Here is an 18,470-nt window from a genome sequence, read left to right as displayed (position 1 = left end):
TCCTACAAAACTATCCTATATTTGTTATGTTCTGCTCTGCCTGGTACAGGGATTTGCTCCCATGGAACTCATTGCAGGGTCAAGGCTATGTGGTTTTCAGCACTTCTTTCTTAGGGAATAATAATAATAATAATAATAATAATAAATCCATAGCCAGCCCAATGGTAAAGTGTGTTCTTATTAGTGTTACCCTCAGCCTGCCTGCCCCACTTCCCTCCAGTTGTTTGTTAAAATTACTCTGTGTTTTTTCTCAAATTAGATTGAAAGGTCTTCATGGCAGGAGCTGTATAAGTGGGTATTCACCCACGAAAGCTCACGCTCCTAAACGTCTGTTAGTCTATAAGGTGCCACAGGATTCTCTGCTGCTTTTTCTTAAATATTGAATGCTGCCCAGCACCAAGGGGACACTAATCCTGGACAGGGTATCTGTCTGGTTTTAAGCTGGATAGCCCTGTTTTTAAATGGTTTGTCCCTGTCGGTACAGAGACAAAACCGACTGTGGTTGTGTCTGCCACCGTGGATTGGGGAGTATGACAGGACAGAGTCCCGATCCTGTCCCTTTTCTAGCCACAAACCACTCAAAGACTATCTTCTGGTCAAACACCTTTGCAATTTATTTAGTGTCTCCCCACCAACCTAACAAATTTGCACAGCTCTGTATTTACAATGGCATACACTCCTTAGCAGGTATCTTCCACCTGAGAGCTCTCGCTTGGCTCTGATTCTGAAAAGGCTACCAGTCTTTCTTCCCCCATGGGGACTGTCTTCCTATGCCCTTCTACCTTCTGGTCTAAATAGCCTTGCAGCTCTCTCCTGCCCATCCCCAATCTATTAACTAGGCATAGCTTTGCCCCTCACGTTCAGTCCGGGGCAATTTAATTGGTGATACAGCAGTACAGCTGCTGTTGCCCAGCACACTATCACAGGGACACCATTTCGAAGAGTGCACCGCTCTTCCCCCACCATCCTTACTTTGTACATGCTGTGCATGCAAGGTCACACTGGCAAGGTGGAGTCTCACAGCCGGGGACAGGTCCAGGCTATTTCCAGAAGTACCCGAACCCAAATGTCCAGTATTCTGAGGATGCAAGAGTGGCCACCCTCCTTAATCCAGAACAGGCACTAGCACAGTACAAGTAGCAATAATAATCAGGGGTAGCTCTAGGTATTTTGCCGCCTCAAGCACGCCAGGCAAGTTGCCTTTGGCAGCTTGCCTGTGGGAGGTCCCTGGTCCTGCGGTTTCGGTGGCACACCTGCGGGACGTCCGCCAAAGCCGTGGGACCAGCAGACCCTCCGCAGGCACGCCGCCAAAGGCAACCTGCCTGCCGCCCTCGCGGCGACCAGCAAAGCGCCCCCTGTGGCTTACCGCCCCAGGCACACGCTTGGCGTGCTGGTGCCTGGAGCCGCCCCTGATAGTAATAATGATTCACCTTAGTCTGGGATGTAGTCAAGGGCAGTTTTCCTGGGTAAGGAGTGCAGAATGGGGTCCTTTTAATGCTGTCATTGTTATTGGTTAATGCTCATCTTTGGTTTGTTGAACATGTTTCTTTTTATCCAATTTACTGAGGTGACCATATTTCCCAAAGAGAAAATGGGATACACCAAGAGGCTGGCCCGTGTCCTCTCCCACCCTGCATGGAGCTGACCCAAGCCCCCCCCACCCCTGCACAAGGCTGGCCTGAGCCGCCTGGCATCGCTGCTCGCCCAAGCCCTGGCACCTGGGCCTGACAACCTGAGTCCTGGCACCTGGTGTTGCCACACGTCCTCCTGACTGTTCCTCTGCACTCTCCCAAGGGAGGTGTGCCCTGCGTTTTTGGCAGAACCGGGCATTTGTCCCATTTGCTCTTGCCAACTGATCATCAACAAATGCCTAGTTTTGCTAAAAAAGTCGGGACATCCAGGATAGGACTTAAAAAGGGGACTATCCCAGCCAAAATAGGATGGGTCCTACAATTTTCCCAATTCTACGAGAGCAGTTCGCTGTCAGATTTCACTCCCTTTGTAAATATAATGTATCTCCCCATGCCACTTACAAAACAAAATGTTTGAGATGCCTACAATGTAGTAGATAACAGAATGCCAGTTTTATGTAAATAGGGCTATATAATGCTTCTTTTCTCATGTGAATTATGCAAAAATGTGAGACAGTAAAAAAACCCAGCAGAATATGTTCCTTGGTTGTTTACATTTTTAGAAATCATGTGGGTTGCATGAGTGTAACTGAGAACAGAATTTGGCCTTAAACATTTTACTTCCCTTCTTGTTTTTCTGCCAAATTTCCATTTACATAACAGAAATTAAACATGTGCATTGGCTAGGCAATAAAAGAATAATTGTGTAGTATTTTGTTTGATTTCATAATTGTTGCTTTTGCTACCTTAAAATAATGTTTTCTGAGTCAGCAGTAGAGCATCTCCTTAAGAATTATACTAAATGATTGTTAACATAATATTTTTAAATTTTTTTTCTAGGGAAATTACATTGATTCAGAAGCTATTAAAGGCGAAGTGCTAAAAGTTGGAAATAGAAGTTGTGAGAGCATCCGCCTACAGTCTGAATCAGTTTTCTGTATGGTTCCCAGAGATCTGCTGAAATCCCACAGTGAGCTAAATATAGAGGTGGGATACCCTTACTCCATATATGAGATAGCTAATAATGACGCCATTGGAATTATGGTGCCTGCAAACTTAAAATACAACTTAATCCTCATGTTGGTAGTGGTTTCAGTTCATGAACTTTTCCTTATGTGTGTGTGTGTCTGATTATTTCTAAGTTCCAGCTGTCTTCAGAAAAATGTGAACATTATATTAGGTGCTGTACAGACAAACAACAGAAGATGGTCCCTGCCCCCAAAGAGTTTACAATCAAACTGTAAGACAAGAGACAACAGGTGGATGTGGACAGATAGATAGGGAAGCATGTGGAAATGATGAGGCAATAGTTTTGGTCCTGTTCCTGCAGGCCTTGCTTGGAGTCAATGGGATCAGGCACTTAGTGTAGAAAAAGCATGAAATACCCTGTTCTCCACATGCACAGTTCAGTTGTATTAGTTTGATAAAATGCAGATATTTAGAACAAGTACTTGAATCCAAGTCCGTCGCCCTCTATGAACCCAAACCTGGTCCCACTAAGTTACTGAGGGTGTTGCCATTGATTTAAATAAGTCCAGGATCTGACCCTGTGGTGATTCATGTGGCATTATAAGCATCTTTCATAATTGTTGATAAAATTGTTGAGAAAAGACAAAAATCACAAATGATGTTCATTTAAATTATGCAGCTTGTACATTATGGGCCTTGTCCTGCTCCACTGAAATCAACAATGACTTTAGAGTGAATAGGATTTAAACCTACAGTATGACTTTCATTTAGATCGGTGGGTCCCCAAACTTTTTATGTCATGGCCCCCACTTACCCATAATGCAATTTGTCTGTGCCCTGCCAGGAGTGGGGCTGAGACCGCAGCCAGAGCCACAGCCGGGAGTGAGAGCCACAGGCGGAAGTGGAACCAGGGCAGGGAGCCGGGCCGCGGTCGGGGGCCGAGGCCAGGAGCCAAAGCCAGGGCCTCAGCTGCGGGAGGGGCTGGGGCTGGAGCCGAAGTGAAGCTGGGAGGCTCCCTCCCCACTTCCTGTGGGGACTGGCCCAAGCCCTGTAATGCCCCTCTTAACATTTCTCCATGCCCCTGTAGTGGGTGCGCCATGCAGTTCAGGGACCGCTGATTTAGATGGTAAGCTCCTTGGGGCAAGGACAGTTTGTTTGTCATGTGCTTGTACAACACCTATCACAGAGTGGTCCTGGTCCATGACTGTGTCTCTTAGGCTGTAGCCCAATACAAATAAAATAATTATAACAGACAATTTCTGTTAAACGCACAGGTGCTAATTCTTGGATATAGAGCTGACAAACTATGAAATCAAAGGTTCTCCTTATGCTTTCCCTTTGGCAAATACATTTTCATAGAAGATTGAAAATGCCATGTCTCTCATATTTTATCAATGTATATATCGTATTACACACACACTTTTACATTTATGTCGTTGGTTAAGTAACGTATTTAATAAGTTCTATTATGTCATATTTCCTTAATCCTTTGACTCCTAACAACTGGAGATGTGGCACATTCTACATGTGGAAGCAAAGAGTTCAGTAATGAACATGTTGTCTACTTGTTTACTGGCAAAAAGTCTTGGAAACTGTTGTCTGCTCAGCAGAGAAGAAATTTTGCACTTTTGATCGACAAATCCTTCATTACAGTACCCAAAGGACTGACTACCACACAAGAAAGACGAAGGATTGCCAGTGCATTCCAGTTGACTGAGATAGTGCCATGTGTCCTAAAATAATTTTGCCCTGGTAGCTGCTCAGTGTGTTTACTTGTTTTTTTTAAAACTTGTTGACTAGCTACAAATTGGCAAGGATAGAATCACATGACCTTGGGAACTATACTCCAGAACCTGCAGCTTATTTCAGCCAAACGGGCATGTTCTAGAGATGTTTTAAAATCAAATATAGTGGTTTTTCCTATAAACCCCCACTTTTGCCAGTGCAGTTTGAGTAAAAGGTGATTAACACAAACTGACAGTTTAGATTGTAAGCACTTCAGAGCTGGGACTGTCATCTTTGTTCTGTGTTTGTGCAAAGCCTATCACCATGGGCGGCAGGTATCGCAGGCCTGCGGAGGCTAAGTCTCCCGTAACCCAGGCCTGTGGCTCCACCTACCCTCTGCCCCGAGGCCCCACCCTCAGTTCCCCTCTCCCCTGAAGCCAGCAGTGGCTCTGCTGTGGCCAGCGACCTGGGGCAGCTCAGTCCAGCCGGTGGCCCAGTGCTTAGACCAGCTGAAAGCCTGGTGCTCAGGCCCACCGGCAGCCCGGTGCTTAGGCCCACCAGCATACTGAGACAGGTGGGCCAGAGCTCCTCCAGCCATGGGGGGTGGGGCTCTTCCAGCTGCAGGGGAGGCGGCTTGGGACTCCAGCTGGCGAGGGCAGGGCCTCGGGTAGAAGGGGCGGGGCTGGGGGCTAACCTCCCCAAAGTGGATGTTCACCTGCTGCCTGTGCTTATCACAAAGGGGTTCTGGTCCAGGCCTGTGGCTCCTATGCGCTACATAATGCAAATAAAAACGTTATTGTCCATGTGTGCAAATGCTGGGTTTCATGTGTACAATATCATTTTGTGGGTGTGATGGCTACTTGGCTTCTTGAAAGGATGCGATGAACCGCAGAGGGCCAGATTCCAATTTCATTTCCACCAGTGCAAATTCATTACTCTAAACTTCTCTCCATGGTGGAGCCTTTCAGGCCAGGATTTAGCCCATAATGCCTATTCCAGACTAACTATTTCAGTGCTAATATGTCTTATATATTTTTCGTGGATTTTTTATTTTAAATCTTCATAGAATTACAATATCTTTTTTTTTTTGTTTCTGTTAGTGGAAGCAAGAAGTTTTGTCAACGCTTATTGGGAAAGTGCTGGTTCTGCAAGATCAGAATTTCACAGGACTGATTGCTGGAGTTGTCTCAACATCAGTGTTATTTTTATTGTTGTTGGGGGGTTTTCTATGGATGAAGAAGAAAAAACAAATTAAAGGTGCATTATTGTTAACTTCATGAAGTAATTTACAAAATATGTGGGTTCTTTTAAAACTTAAACTATTTTATGCACTGCCTACATGTAATGTAATATCCTTCTCATATACCCTGCCAGTAGAAACTGCGAAAAATAGGTCCAATCTTTGCTTGCATTTCAGCGCCTTTTTGGTGCCAGGGCTGTGTGAAGGGCCAGCAGGCAGATCTGGCTAGCTGAGAATTCCCCTGAGGTGGGGGAGCTCTCAAGGAGGTAGAACCCTAGCCAGTCCTCTCCCCCAGTCAGTCTTGGCCTAAGAGGCAGGAAGAGGGCATGGCTGGAGTGAACTGTTCTTCATCTATACTCAACTGTTGTGGGGTTCCTTAGGGACTATAGCCAACTGGTATAAATTAAAGCAGCCCCCAAACTGCTCTAACTTTTGTTGTGGCTCAGGACAGCACATTTTCTTGAATTTCCCTGGGGGCCCCCCTTGTCAGTACAGACAAAAATCTAGCCCCTATGCGTGTTCCAATTTAGGACTGATACACACTATACATGAGAGTTTGACACTGTTTCTTTCAAACCCGCTTTCAGATCTGGGTAGTGATTTAGTTCGTTATGATGGAAGAGTGCACACTCCTCATTTGGATAGGCTTGTGAGTGCAAGGAGCGTAAGTCCAACTACAGAAATGGTTTCTAGTGACTCTGTAGACTACAGATCAACATTTCTAGAAGGTGCGTCTCTCTTATTAATCTGAGCAGACATTTCCATATTTTAACTTCGTTGTTTTTCAGCTATCTTCATACTACCACTTGTTTTGAATTATATCTTATTGCTCAATTTTTCATCAGACTTGCCTGTTTTTTGTTAGGGACCTTCACCTGCTTTTTTATAGAAGGTAGATTTCAGAAGTATTTCACCAGGTTAAACTGAGGGTTTGGTGTTTTTTTTAAATTTTTACTGTAGACTAAGTGGCAAAAAGAGATTAGTGAACACGTAAAATCAATGTAAAAAAATTATAGAAAAAAATACCATATTCCAAACCTTAATGAGGAGCTGTGGATTTATGAATTTTTCACTCTTATATGTTTATGTAGGTCTACCAGGTAAAAGGTGCAATTCTACTCCAGAAAGATCCTGCAAGAATAGCTTTGAGTGTGTCTCAATGACTTCCACATCAGTTATGCTCACTTAAAAATGAAATGACTTATATTCTAACTGGCCAACACTGCAACTCAGCTGATGGTTCAAAAATCAGGCTTAACGATTAAATCTGCTTATGTGGGTCTTCTCAGTCTCTCCTGTCAAAGCTGTTCCACTTTGTACAAAATGCTTGAATAGTCACTGGATGGAGACTGGCCTGATAGGGCATTCACCAAGGGAGACATACAGGAGAAATCAAGACCACCAGACCACAATGACTAGGGCACAGCAGCGCCAACTTTCTCTAGTGTCGGTGGGTGCCGGCACGTCCTGCCCCTTTCCCCACTCCTGGCCCTGTCCTGACTCCACCCCATCCCCGCTCCTGGCCCCACCCACATTCCAACCCCATCCCCAAAGTCCCAGCCCTAACTGCACCTCCCCTGCCCCTACTGGATCCCTTCCCCAAATCCCCCTCCCAGCCCCACCTCTGCCCTCAGCACGTGGCATTCCCCTGCCTCCCCCACCCCCGCCCTGCAAATCAGCTGTGTCACGGCACAAGGACTGGGAGGGAGGAGAAACAGGAGGAGGCAGAGGTGAACTGGAGCAGGGTGGTGGGGTGGGGCCGCGGGGAGCTTCCAGTGGGTGCTTAGCACCTACCAATTTTTTTCTGTGGGTGCTCCAGCCCGCGAGGTTGGCGCCTATGCTAGGGCACTCTCCTGTGATGTGGGAGACCTAAATTCAGATTGCTGGTCTACATCAGGGAGAGGGGGGAATTGAATGTGGGTCTCCCACATCCTTGATGATTGCCCCAACCATTGGTCTAAAGTTACCGCCTACTCCTCCTCCAGCTGTTTGGTGAAGCTAGCCCTTAATTTCCTTTGCTTTTATGTTATAAAAATGTCCAGAAACGGCACCAAACAGTTCATTATGGGTCAAAGTAAATGCTTTGTTCAACCAGAAAATAATTTTTGTGGACTTTTTTGATTGCTGAAATTTTTCAGAATTTTCTGCTTTGGTTTGGGTCAAACTGATTTTTCCCCTCCCTCAATTTTTTTTTGAACTACCAGCAAACTGAAAAATCAGTTATTCACCTCGCTCTGTCCAGGACATGTTTGCCATGCTCTCCTACAAGCCTCCTTCATCTTCTTGATATAAAAGAAAGCTACAGCTTATTCCTAGAAAATGACAAGAACTAAATTAATATTGAATATGCCTTTGATATGCATCTCAGTTACTGTAAGGAATACAATGAAAAGAACATTGGAAAACTTGGAGGTACACTGATAACAGCTATTAACATTATTTTACAAAACTGGAAAGACTCGCCTCAGTTACATAGTGATAATTGGATACATCCCCTCCTTGTGCAGCATAAATGTGAGATATTTGTGTTTCTAAACATAACAGCGTGGAGTTAGTATCTGGAATCTAATGAATAATTTTAGCACTATTTGCATTTTATAATTTCATGTAACATATGTGTGTCCAATTCCTTTTTTCTTTCTGATAAAGTAGCCTCATCTGTTAGGAGTTTTCTTTGACAGTGGGCTAAATTCTGCTCATTGACTCTGCTGGACTCATTCCATATGTAACTGAAAGTAAAATTTGGCTCTTTGACTCTATTATACAAAATGGTAGTAAAATGTTTAAGAAACAATGCCAACAAAGTGAATGTTATATTGATTTAAACAATTCCCAAAGCATTTACTGTGCTTAACTGAAACATTGCAATTGCTGTAATTTAAAATCTGTTGACAAATTGTTTTTTTTTTCATGTTACACCAACTGTATTATCTTTGGAAGCTACAGGATGTGACTCACCTTTAGGCATTTCCCTGGTTGAATATTGCCCGTTAGATAAATAGAGCTTGTCACAGGCAGTCTGGGAATTTAATCAAATTTCATGAAATGTAAAGTTGCCTACCAAATTATAATCTGACAATAACCCAAAGTTTTGTACTTTGAATCCTCTACTACTTCCTACTTGCATCTGTGTTCTCCAATTTTACTCCAATGGCTGCATAGTCTAGACATACTACATACTTCCTTTTTTTTTTTTTTTTTTTACATTGGCTAGAAGTGGAAGGGCCTGGTACTGTTCCCTCTGACGTAAGTGGCAGTTTTGCCATTTACTTCAAAAGAAGCTGGGTTGGACCCAGAGTAAATTTCTGTCTTCGGTGATGTAGTTGAGCTTTGGCTACCTATATTTTCCTTTTTCCTTTTGTGACGGAGTGTGTTGTAAAGCAGGCTAACTTCCAGACTGATCGAGTATAACTGACTTGCACAAGTACCAGTTAAATACACCTCTTGATCTTCCAGTGAGCACAGCAGGAAGCTTAAAAGAATTAAAATAATTTCTTTTCATCTTGCAGATCAGCTCCCAAATTTGTCTCAGAATGGCTCATGCAGACCAGCACAGTATCCTCACACAGAACTAGCATCCTTTCTGTCCAGTGGGGACTCAGATTTAGCCAGTCCACTGCTGCAAACTAATGTCCACATTGACATCGGTGCCTTAAATCCAGACCTGGTCAAAGAAGTTCAGCATGTAGTCATTGGTGCTGACAGCCTGATTGTGCATTTTAGTGAGATAATAGGAAGAGGTAAGTATTTCAACTCTTACCTTGCTAACTAACATTTTTGCACAGCCATTCATCATATTCCTTTCTGAAGACAGCATCTAACCTATCACTGAAAGATATTGCAATAATTTAACTAGAGGCTTGCACACTTTCTTGTTTTTATAGGCTGAGCACATTGCTCCTACCAGGAACATCTTGCATCCCTCCATATGCACCCCAACCCCAATCTCTCTGTGTGCTACCCACCATCCCCCTCTATTTCAGGGACCCCCTGCATTATCCCCCATGCAAGAGACTCTGTGTCATCTTCCCCCGTTCCACCATCTGCCATATGGCATGGGCTTTGTGTCCACCATGTCCTTCTCCCCTCATTGCTCCCTTCCCCTCCATGCCAGGGGCTCTGTGTCCCCTCATTCTCTCTTCCCACTAGAAAAATGCCCCTATTCTTCCCATTAATGACGGAGATTTTGTGTGCCTGACCCACCCCCATCTCCTCCTTTCCCCCACACACCAGGATCCCCCCTTCTTCCTGACCCCCATGCCCAGGTCATTATTTTTGAGGTGTTCACTAATTTTGTGCACTTCAATATACCTGGATGACTTAAGTGAAAGTTTTGGGTTTTCAGCACCTCTCAAAATCGGGCATAAAATGTCTCCAGTTAGCGAGCACAAAAACTGAGGGGTAGAAAACCAGTGAACAATGATGGAAACTTGGCTGTAAACCATTTGTCCAGTTTCTGTGGTGCAGGAAAATAGTCACAAATCAAACAAACAGACACTATATCCCCCTCAGTGCATTATAGTTAGACTGGGGAGGATTGGGTTCTAAATTCATAAATGTTGATTTCACCGTACGTCACAATATTTCCATTGATAATAATTAACATTTACAGATGAGCAAAATAAGAAAAATGCTGCTTGAGAACTTAATAGTGTTTGACTTACGGATGTTTATGTTGTATGTTTTAACGGTTGTGTAGCTTTAACTTTTTGAATCTCAATGTTTGTCATTAAATCATTGTTGTCTGATGCCCTCATAATTTCCCACAACTGTGAAAATTTAAATTGATAATAAAAAAATGCTTAAAATTAAAATATTAATATCAGTTGAAATTATTTAAAATAATTGAATTCAGCCAACCCTAGTTATAGATCATGTTTCCCATAGCAAGAGCAGGGCATTATTTTTTCCCCAAACAAACATAAAAAATTCCCTACATTTTTTTTAAATATTAGAAAACTGCCAGAAAATGTCACTGATTTCATTTACTATGCCCCCTCATCCCCTTTTTTAAATTGCCTCTTTCGTTGGTAGAAAGGGCCAAAGCCAGAAAAATTGAACTGACCCATACTTGAGGGCTTGCATAAAATGTGCCCAGCTTCCAAACTTGGGAAATTTTGGTTGCTTTTGTAAAACAGACTCCTGACCAATTCCAGTTTGCAGGATTGAAGCCACCTTTGGTTTTGCCCAGAACTTGTGGCTCTGGATCCTAAGTAGAATTCCTCGGCCTTATTTTCTGAAGTGTTAATGTTTGAAAAAGTGCTTCAGCTCTGTGACTGCAAATGTTAATATTAATTTTAAATGATCCTTTACCTCTCGTGCCCAGTGAATATGCATTCATGATGTTGGCAGACAAACCCTATTGTTAGACCTATTTAAGAACATGCAACCTCATTGATTGGGATCCTCCAGGATATCTATTTTATTAACTGTGATAACTGTTCTCAGAAAATGCACAACCCTGAAGCTCTAAGTTCTCTGTTGATCCACAGAGCAGGTTAGCATGGGCTGTGACAGGGTATGCTCCTCCACACTGCCCCTTCCTTAACCCAAAGGCCCATCTCCAGGGTGAGAGAGGATTTCAATCTACTCTACACACCTATTCATTTCTCTGCTGAGACTGCTGGCAAGAAGGCAAATTGTGATTATCATTTTGCGGTGATATACCATTTGAAAACTAGGGTCATGTTCTAAAGCCCATTACTGTTAACTGGAAGATTCGAGCTGACTTCAGAGAGCTTTGACTCTGACCTTATGCAAGATGCCCAATTTATTTCACAGAGACCTCTGATCATGCCCTACTGACTGGATTTTTAACTGGTGAACTGCAGGTGAAATGCACAGTTCCCCCTTATCGCTCCCTTGAACCATTCAGTCCTTCCCTCCAGAACACATCAAATAGCAGAGGAAGGGGGGGAAAAGGAATGCTGTTTTGTTTTGTTTTTTAAATAGTCATTGCAAGAATATTAGGCAGTTGTGGAGCTAGCCTTGTGCATTTATTTATTCTTTCCATCTAAATCAAGAAATATGAATTATGCTGGAAATAGAGTTTTAGCTTTATGTACTTGCAACCTAATGTGTTATAAAGTATATATTGCAAATGTCTGAAATCAGAGTCTATAATGACTGTGTTATAGCATAATTGCTAGTCCATAAAGTAAAAAGTAATAAAGCTAATCTTACTTATTGAGATTGAAGCTAACATTACTCATTCTTCACACAGGGCATTTTGGGTGTGTGTACCATGGGACATTGTTGGATAATGATGGCAGGAAAATTCATTGTGCTGTGAAGTCCTTGAACAGTGAGTTACATTTTTTAATAGTGAGATATCATCATAGCTCGTAAGGCAGCCAGAGTAACCCAAAATAGGAAATTGCACTGTAGAGTTCCACTTTCACCTGTAAAAGATTGACTTCAGCTGCAACTACTGACAGCCAAATTCATCCCTGGGGTAAATCCACTGCTTTCAATTCAACTACAGAAGGGATCAATTTGGCTCTGTAAATTTGTCAAAGTGAACATTTACATCTTCCCCAAATACAAACATGGATGTAGGGGGAAGGGGCAAGGGAGGGGAAATAGCATTTTGCACACCATTAACTTGGCTTAGGTTTGGTTTTTATAAATGAAATTGAAAACCAGCAGAAGGAAGTTCGTACATACTGTAGTAATGATTCATTCCTGCCTTTATCTTCTTCATTATTTTAAAAAAAAATTACTATAAAAAGGGGGGAATAAAAATAATAAAGTATTTGAGCGAGACAGATACCTCCAGATGATGGATTATTGAATATGTTCTATAACACAGCTTGCTTTGAACCAGACAGCGTTGAAAACTTACTGGAGTATACTCTAAATATAAATATTAGTATGCAGTTCAAACTGAGCCCAAGCCTGAAAACACTATACATACGGATAACTGTGACCTCAATGAAGCTATTCACATGAGTAGTTCATGAGCATGTTCATGAGTAAAGTCATGCTTTATGGCAGTAGTTCTCAAACTTTTGTACTGGTGACCCCTTTCACACAGCAAGCTTCTGAATGCAACCCCCTTTATAAATTAAAAACACATTTTAAAATATTTAACACTATAATAAATGCTGGAGGTGAAGCAGGGTTTGGGGGAGGAGGCTAACAACGTATAACTCCCATAAAATAACCTCGTGATCTCCTGAGAGGTTGCTACCCCCCAGTTTAAGAACCCCTGCTTTATGGGATCAGGTCCACTGACTTCAATGTGAACCATGTGTCAAACTCCACAATCAGATTTGAATCATTGTTTCAACTGTACCTCCCTGGTTGGGGAGTGGGAGAAAATGGCCAGTTTTCAAAATTATATCTATCCCCTCTAGTTTCTGGTAAGTTAGAATTTATTGCATCTGAGATGTATTGCAGTTTGATTTCTCTCTCTCTCTCTCCCTCCCCCAATCCCCCGCTGCTGGATCTCTCAGGAATTACAGACCTGGAAGAAGTAGCTCAGTTTCTCAAAGAAGGGATCATCATGAAAGATTTCACTCATCCCAATGTCCTGTCACTACTGGGAATTTGCTTGCCCAGTGAGGGGTCTCCTTTGGTGGTGCTTCCGTATATGAAACATGGAGATCTTCGAAACTTCATTAGGAACGAGACTCATGTAAGTACGTTATCAGATCTGTTAAATGGTGAGGTCTGAGCACTCCTTGTAACAGTATTATAAATCTGTCAGCTACATTCTGTTTATAAAATGGTATTATTTCTGTATATTAACCACTGTTCTGAGAGTCCTATATTCTTTTTCAGAATATGTTCCCCAAACTTGTTGACAATAAAGATTTACCAATGCCATCCATAAACCCCTTTTTACAAACACATTTTGTTTCTTAGATTAAAGTTGGTGTGCGAGACCATCCGGTGCTATAAATTGGCACTGTTCCATTAGCTTCAATGGAGCTGTGCCAGTTTACACCCATTGCAGATCTGGCCCTGGCTGTTTGACGCAAAGGGACTATCGTATCTGGCTGCTATTGTCAGTGCCACACTCACAACAAAGTCTTTGTGAGCTTTTTTTTTTTAAGAAATGAGAAACAGAGCAATGGTTGGTACAAGATCAAGTCTCTCCAATTTGCACTAAGAGTACAAGTTAGTAGAATGTGTTTTAGCACTTTTACCAAGTATAAGATAATGGACCTGATTCTGCATTCTGTTAAGGCTCAATTACACAGCTCTGGTGCATTTTCGCCCACTTATAGCAGTGTAAAGGAGCCTTTGGGTAACTGAGGGTACATCTTCACTACCGGCCGTATCAGCGAGTAGCGATCGATTTCTCGGGGATCGATATATCGCATCTCATCTAGACACGATATATCGATCCCCAAACGCGCTCCTGTCAACTGCGGAACTCCACCAACGCGAAATGCGGTAGCGGAGTTGACAGGGGGAGCCGCAGATGTTGATCCCGCACTGTGAGGACGGTAGGTAACTCGATCTAAGATACTTCGACTTCTGCTACATTATTCACGTAGCTGAAGTTGCATATCTTAGATCGATCCCCTCCCATAGTGTAGACCAGCCCTAAGGCTGTACATGTGTAGCAAGATACAGTTAGTAAATAATCAGTTCACTTAGTAAATATTCAGTTAAACAGTGACATGTGCTAGAATGGTAAGCTCTTTGGGGCAGGCTTTTTGCTCTGTGTGTATGCAGCAGCTAGCACAGTGCAGTCCTGGTCCGTGTCTGGGGCTCTTAACGGATACGGTAATACCAATGATAATATAATAAAGAAACAAGCCAGTGGAACAGTATTGTTTCACAGAAAGAACTGTCCAGAGCAAGCTTAACCTCATAGAAGCCTGGAGGGTGTTATAGTTGTATAACAAACAGTCATGCAGTCAGATACAGAATTTACACATTGATATTAAACTTTTGAGTCTATATAATCTCTGATTGAATAAATTGGATTGCTGGCCTTGGCATCAGGTCTGCCTAGGCAGTCAGGGCCAGCTTTAAACCGATTCCCCTGATTCCCTGGAATCGGGCCCCACGCCTAAGAGGGACCCGTGCCTTAGGCGTCTTTTTAGTTTTTTATTTTTTTTTTTACTCACGCGGGGGGGGGGCACTCTGGGTCTTTGGCGGCATTTCAGCAGCTGGGGGGCGGGGTCTGCTCTGGGTCTTTGGCAGCATTTCGGCAGCAGGGGGTCCTTCGATGCCACGGAAGGCCCGGAGTGGACCCCTGCCACCAAAGTGCCGCTGAAGCCCCAGACCGCTGCCAGGTTTTCAAATTGGACCCCACCATTCATAAAGCCGTCCCTGTAGGCAATATGTTCAGACTGAACTGAAAATAATGACTGTGACAATGCCGGCTGAGCCCCCAAGTGGATGGTCTCCAGTCTTCTGCATCAATCTGAACCTTTGGATCCCACATACTTCAAGGTTAGCTGGGTCTGGGCAGTGTCCAGACACTGTTGCTAGGTCTGGTCTTCAAGGCATACTCCCAGAGTGCATACTCCCCATCTGGTACCCTCCTTGACATGTGAGACCCTGCAGTTCAACTGTCCTAGGCCCTGAAACCAGTGCTGGACCTCCCAAGCCTTCTCAGGCCATGGCTACACTGGCACTTTACAGCCTGCAACTGGGGTGTGAAAAAACACCCCCCTGAGCGCTGCAAGATGCAGCGCTGTAAAGTGTCAGTGTAATCAGGGCGGCAGCGCTGGGAAAGCGGCTCCCAGCGCTGCACGCTACACCCATAAGGGATGTGGTTTACAAGCAGCGCTGGGAGAGATCTCCCCGCGCTGCCACTCTGACCACACTCACACCTCACAGCGCTGCCGTGGCAGCGCTCCTGCAGCGCTGCCGGGGCAGCGCTTTGAAATGTCTAATGTAGCCACGGCCTCAGTCATTTATGCTAGGGTGACCAGACAGGAAATGTGAAAAATCGGGACAGGGGGTGGGGGTAATAGGAGTATATATAAGAGAGAGACCCAAAAATTGGGACTGTCCCTATAAAATTGGGACATCTGGTCACCCTAATTTATGCAGACTCCCCCCAGAGCTCTACCCGCAGGGGCACGCTGGTGTATGGTGTAAGTCTTTGTGAACACATGGCAGGTAAAGTAAGGAACACAAGCTTTGCACAGAAACTTCTTTAACATACACACTTTACTCTCAGCTCAGGAGCAATACTCCTGTAGGCAAATCTAAGCAAAACAACATCTTGAATGCACACACCCACGCCCCTGCACCCCGAGTCCTTATCATTCCTGAGTGTTGCTGGGATTTGGTCAGTTGGCATTGGCATTGGGGGAATGCCAGGTCCTACTTCCCCCACTCGTCCAGCTATGTCGTGTTTCTCAGGTTGGAATGACTCTCCTTGCTTGGAGAGCATGTCATTTTAAAAGCTGCAAGTGAAGCCTTTTCTCTTTCTGCCCTTCCAGTGGGTATGTTCCATGCTCCAACCCCTGGAATTGCTGTGGCAGAGTCATTAAAAGTCAGTGGTTGTGTCAGAGCAACCCTATTGTTCTGCCAGGGCTGAACTATTCAGTTGTTGATGGGCCTGTTTCAGTCTCCCAACCATAGTCTGTTCCTGCCCCAAAACAGAGGTTCTAATCCACACTGAAGGTTGCAATCCTAATTGTTGTTCAGAAAACAGAAAAGAATCCATAAATTGATACAGTCACTGTGACAGGGAACGAAAGGTTGTAATGACTGTGTGGGCAATATTGGAAGTGAGTATATAAAGAGAATGGGGCAAATGCTGTTCTCTTACTGATGTGAACTTTACATTTAATCTGCTACCTGGGGATTCCTGGTGTAGAGTTGGCATAGTAACGCCATGTGACCCCAGCCCCAGCATTGAGGCTGGTAAGGCCAAGTGTGAGTCCTCTCCGCTCTGGTGACCTCCAGTTGCTGGGATGAGCCTTTGGGACTACAGCAGCCAGGTATAACTTAATGCAGCCTAAAGGCTGCTTGAAATTATACTGGGGGTCAAACTGGCCACCTGCCAGCCTTTGCCTAACCTATCCCCTTGATACTACACTGAGCTTGACTAGCCCAGGGGTTCTGGTCCATTATATTATATAGTCCATGAACCCACAGACAGGAAGTTTTGCTGATTTTACTTGCTGCTGCTTATGTTGTCTTCCTATCAAGATCAAAGTTGTTTTTCGCTGCTATTAGCTGGAGCCTGATCTAAGCTTGTACCTGGTTTCATTGCCAACTTCCGCCTTTCACTGGGAGTTTTTAATACAAATTGAAGGCAGAATACAAAGCCCCAAAACATTAAGGTCGTGGCAAACAGTGACAGTCTAGATGGCCAACTGCATTCCCAATCAGTGCTCCCAATAATGTACTATATCCTTTTAACACCTGTCAATGTCCATGTTTTACAGAACCCAACAGTTAAAGATTTGATTGGATTTGGCCTTCAAGTAGCAAAAGGTATGAAATACCTTGCAAGCAAAAAGTTTGTCCATAGAGATTTGGCTGCAAGAAATTGTATGTAAGTACCATACTCTTAATTCCATGCCACATTATCACATTATTGTGGGGAGAGTAACCCTGTAAATGTAAAGCTTCCTGGACTATATATTGCAGTAGAAATGTATTTTTTATGTTATATTGATACTGTTAATCTCACATACAAATGAGCTGCTTTAGTCTGTTAAAGATCTAAGGTTACACATAAGCATGTTGTGTGCAGGCAGAAGGAAAAGGAAAGGGAGGATGGCAGCTCTCAAAGATGGGCTGCCAGAGAATTAAAAAGGAATCTTTTGAGGGAATTTAAACTGTGTTGTCTCAGCTTGCCTCTTTTAATGCTGTGCTTTCACCCAAGCTACCCATAAACTGCCTTTCTATGCTGCCTCACCTGGCAGTAAGGAGGTAAATATGGTGAAATTGTGTGGAACACACAATGGGGAAAACAAAGAAACAGTTACAATGAGAGTGCTTGACAGTGGGTCTTTCATTGCACGGACTTGACATCATTTTGGCTTGATTCTGCACAAAAGTGCATGAAACAAAATTATGCAAAGAATCTTATTAGTCTGGGTGACCAGACAACTTAGTTCGCACAATGACTGACACAGTACTTGCCCATGTTATGCTGATTCATCACCTACAGTAGGAATTAATGTGCTACAGTATTAATAATTAGAATTTACTTTCTGTACTTGTGAGGACTTGGAGCCCTGGTAGCAAAAAGGTTATTCACCCTTGCTATATAATATTTTTAAGTGTGCCTGCTGTGGAAAGCATCTCCTAATTCAGTTATCCTGCAGATCCAGGGATTTGTAATGAAGAGTGAGGGGTTACATATTTTTCAGGCTTTTTATGAACGCAGGAATTGCCAGACTGGATCAGACCCAATGGTCCATCTAGTACAGTGTTCTGTGTCTGGTGCCAGAGGAATGTGCAAATAACTTTCCCACTTTCAGCAGATATGGGATAATTTGCCCCATAAAGGTCTCATCCCAATCACTAATAATTAGAGATTGGTTCAAGCACTGAGCATGAGGTTTAATATCCCTTCCTTTTTTAGCATTATCTATTAGAATTCTGGATGTTTCTGTCATCCCTATAAATGTTCAATCCCTCTTTGAATCTTACTAGCAAGATCTCTCAATGACATCATGTGGCAATGAGTTCCACTGTCTAAGTAATCATATGTTGTGTGAAAAATAATTTCTTTTGATCAGTTTTTAATTTGCCATGGTTCAGTTTTATCAAATGTTCCCTTGTTCTTCATGAGGAAGGAAGAACAGAACTTCCTCTGTAACATGCATTAGTTTACATACTTCTGTTTTGTTCCCTCTTATAGGACTCCTTCTTAGGCAAACAATCTCAAGTTTACTCCAAAAATTGATTTTAGTTACAGTGTAAGGGATAAAATGTTTCCCTTCATCTGGGGGCCAGGTGTGCTGTAGGAT

General features: G+C 43.3%; 1 protein-coding gene across 1 annotated transcript in view; it reads left to right on the top strand.

Annotated features, from left to right (window-relative positions):
• The window catches only part of MET (MET proto-oncogene, receptor tyrosine kinase), a 134,953-nt gene that overhangs the window by 112,065 nt on the left and 4,418 nt on the right, over positions 1-18,470 (top strand). Inside the window, exons 12-18 of the mRNA XM_075065491.1 lie at positions 2,472-2,618; positions 5,426-5,582; positions 6,153-6,293; positions 9,075-9,305; positions 11,789-11,869; positions 13,023-13,204; positions 16,935-17,044. Of these exons, the coding sequence (XP_074921592.1) occupies positions 2,472-2,618; positions 5,426-5,582; positions 6,153-6,293; positions 9,075-9,305; positions 11,789-11,869; positions 13,023-13,204; positions 16,935-17,044 (1,049 nt within the window). The remainder of the gene's footprint in view (positions 1-2,471; positions 2,619-5,425; positions 5,583-6,152; positions 6,294-9,074; positions 9,306-11,788; positions 11,870-13,022; positions 13,205-16,934; positions 17,045-18,470) is intronic.

The sequence above is a fragment of the Chelonoidis abingdonii genome, chromosome 1, assembly GCF_003597395.2.
Source record: "Chelonoidis abingdonii isolate Lonesome George chromosome 1, CheloAbing_2.0, whole genome shotgun sequence".
Classification (NCBI taxonomy): Eukaryota; Metazoa; Chordata; order Testudines; family Testudinidae; genus Chelonoidis; species Chelonoidis abingdonii.
The sequence above is the reverse complement of the archived record's forward strand: the minus strand, read 5'-3'. Positions and strand labels throughout refer to the sequence as shown.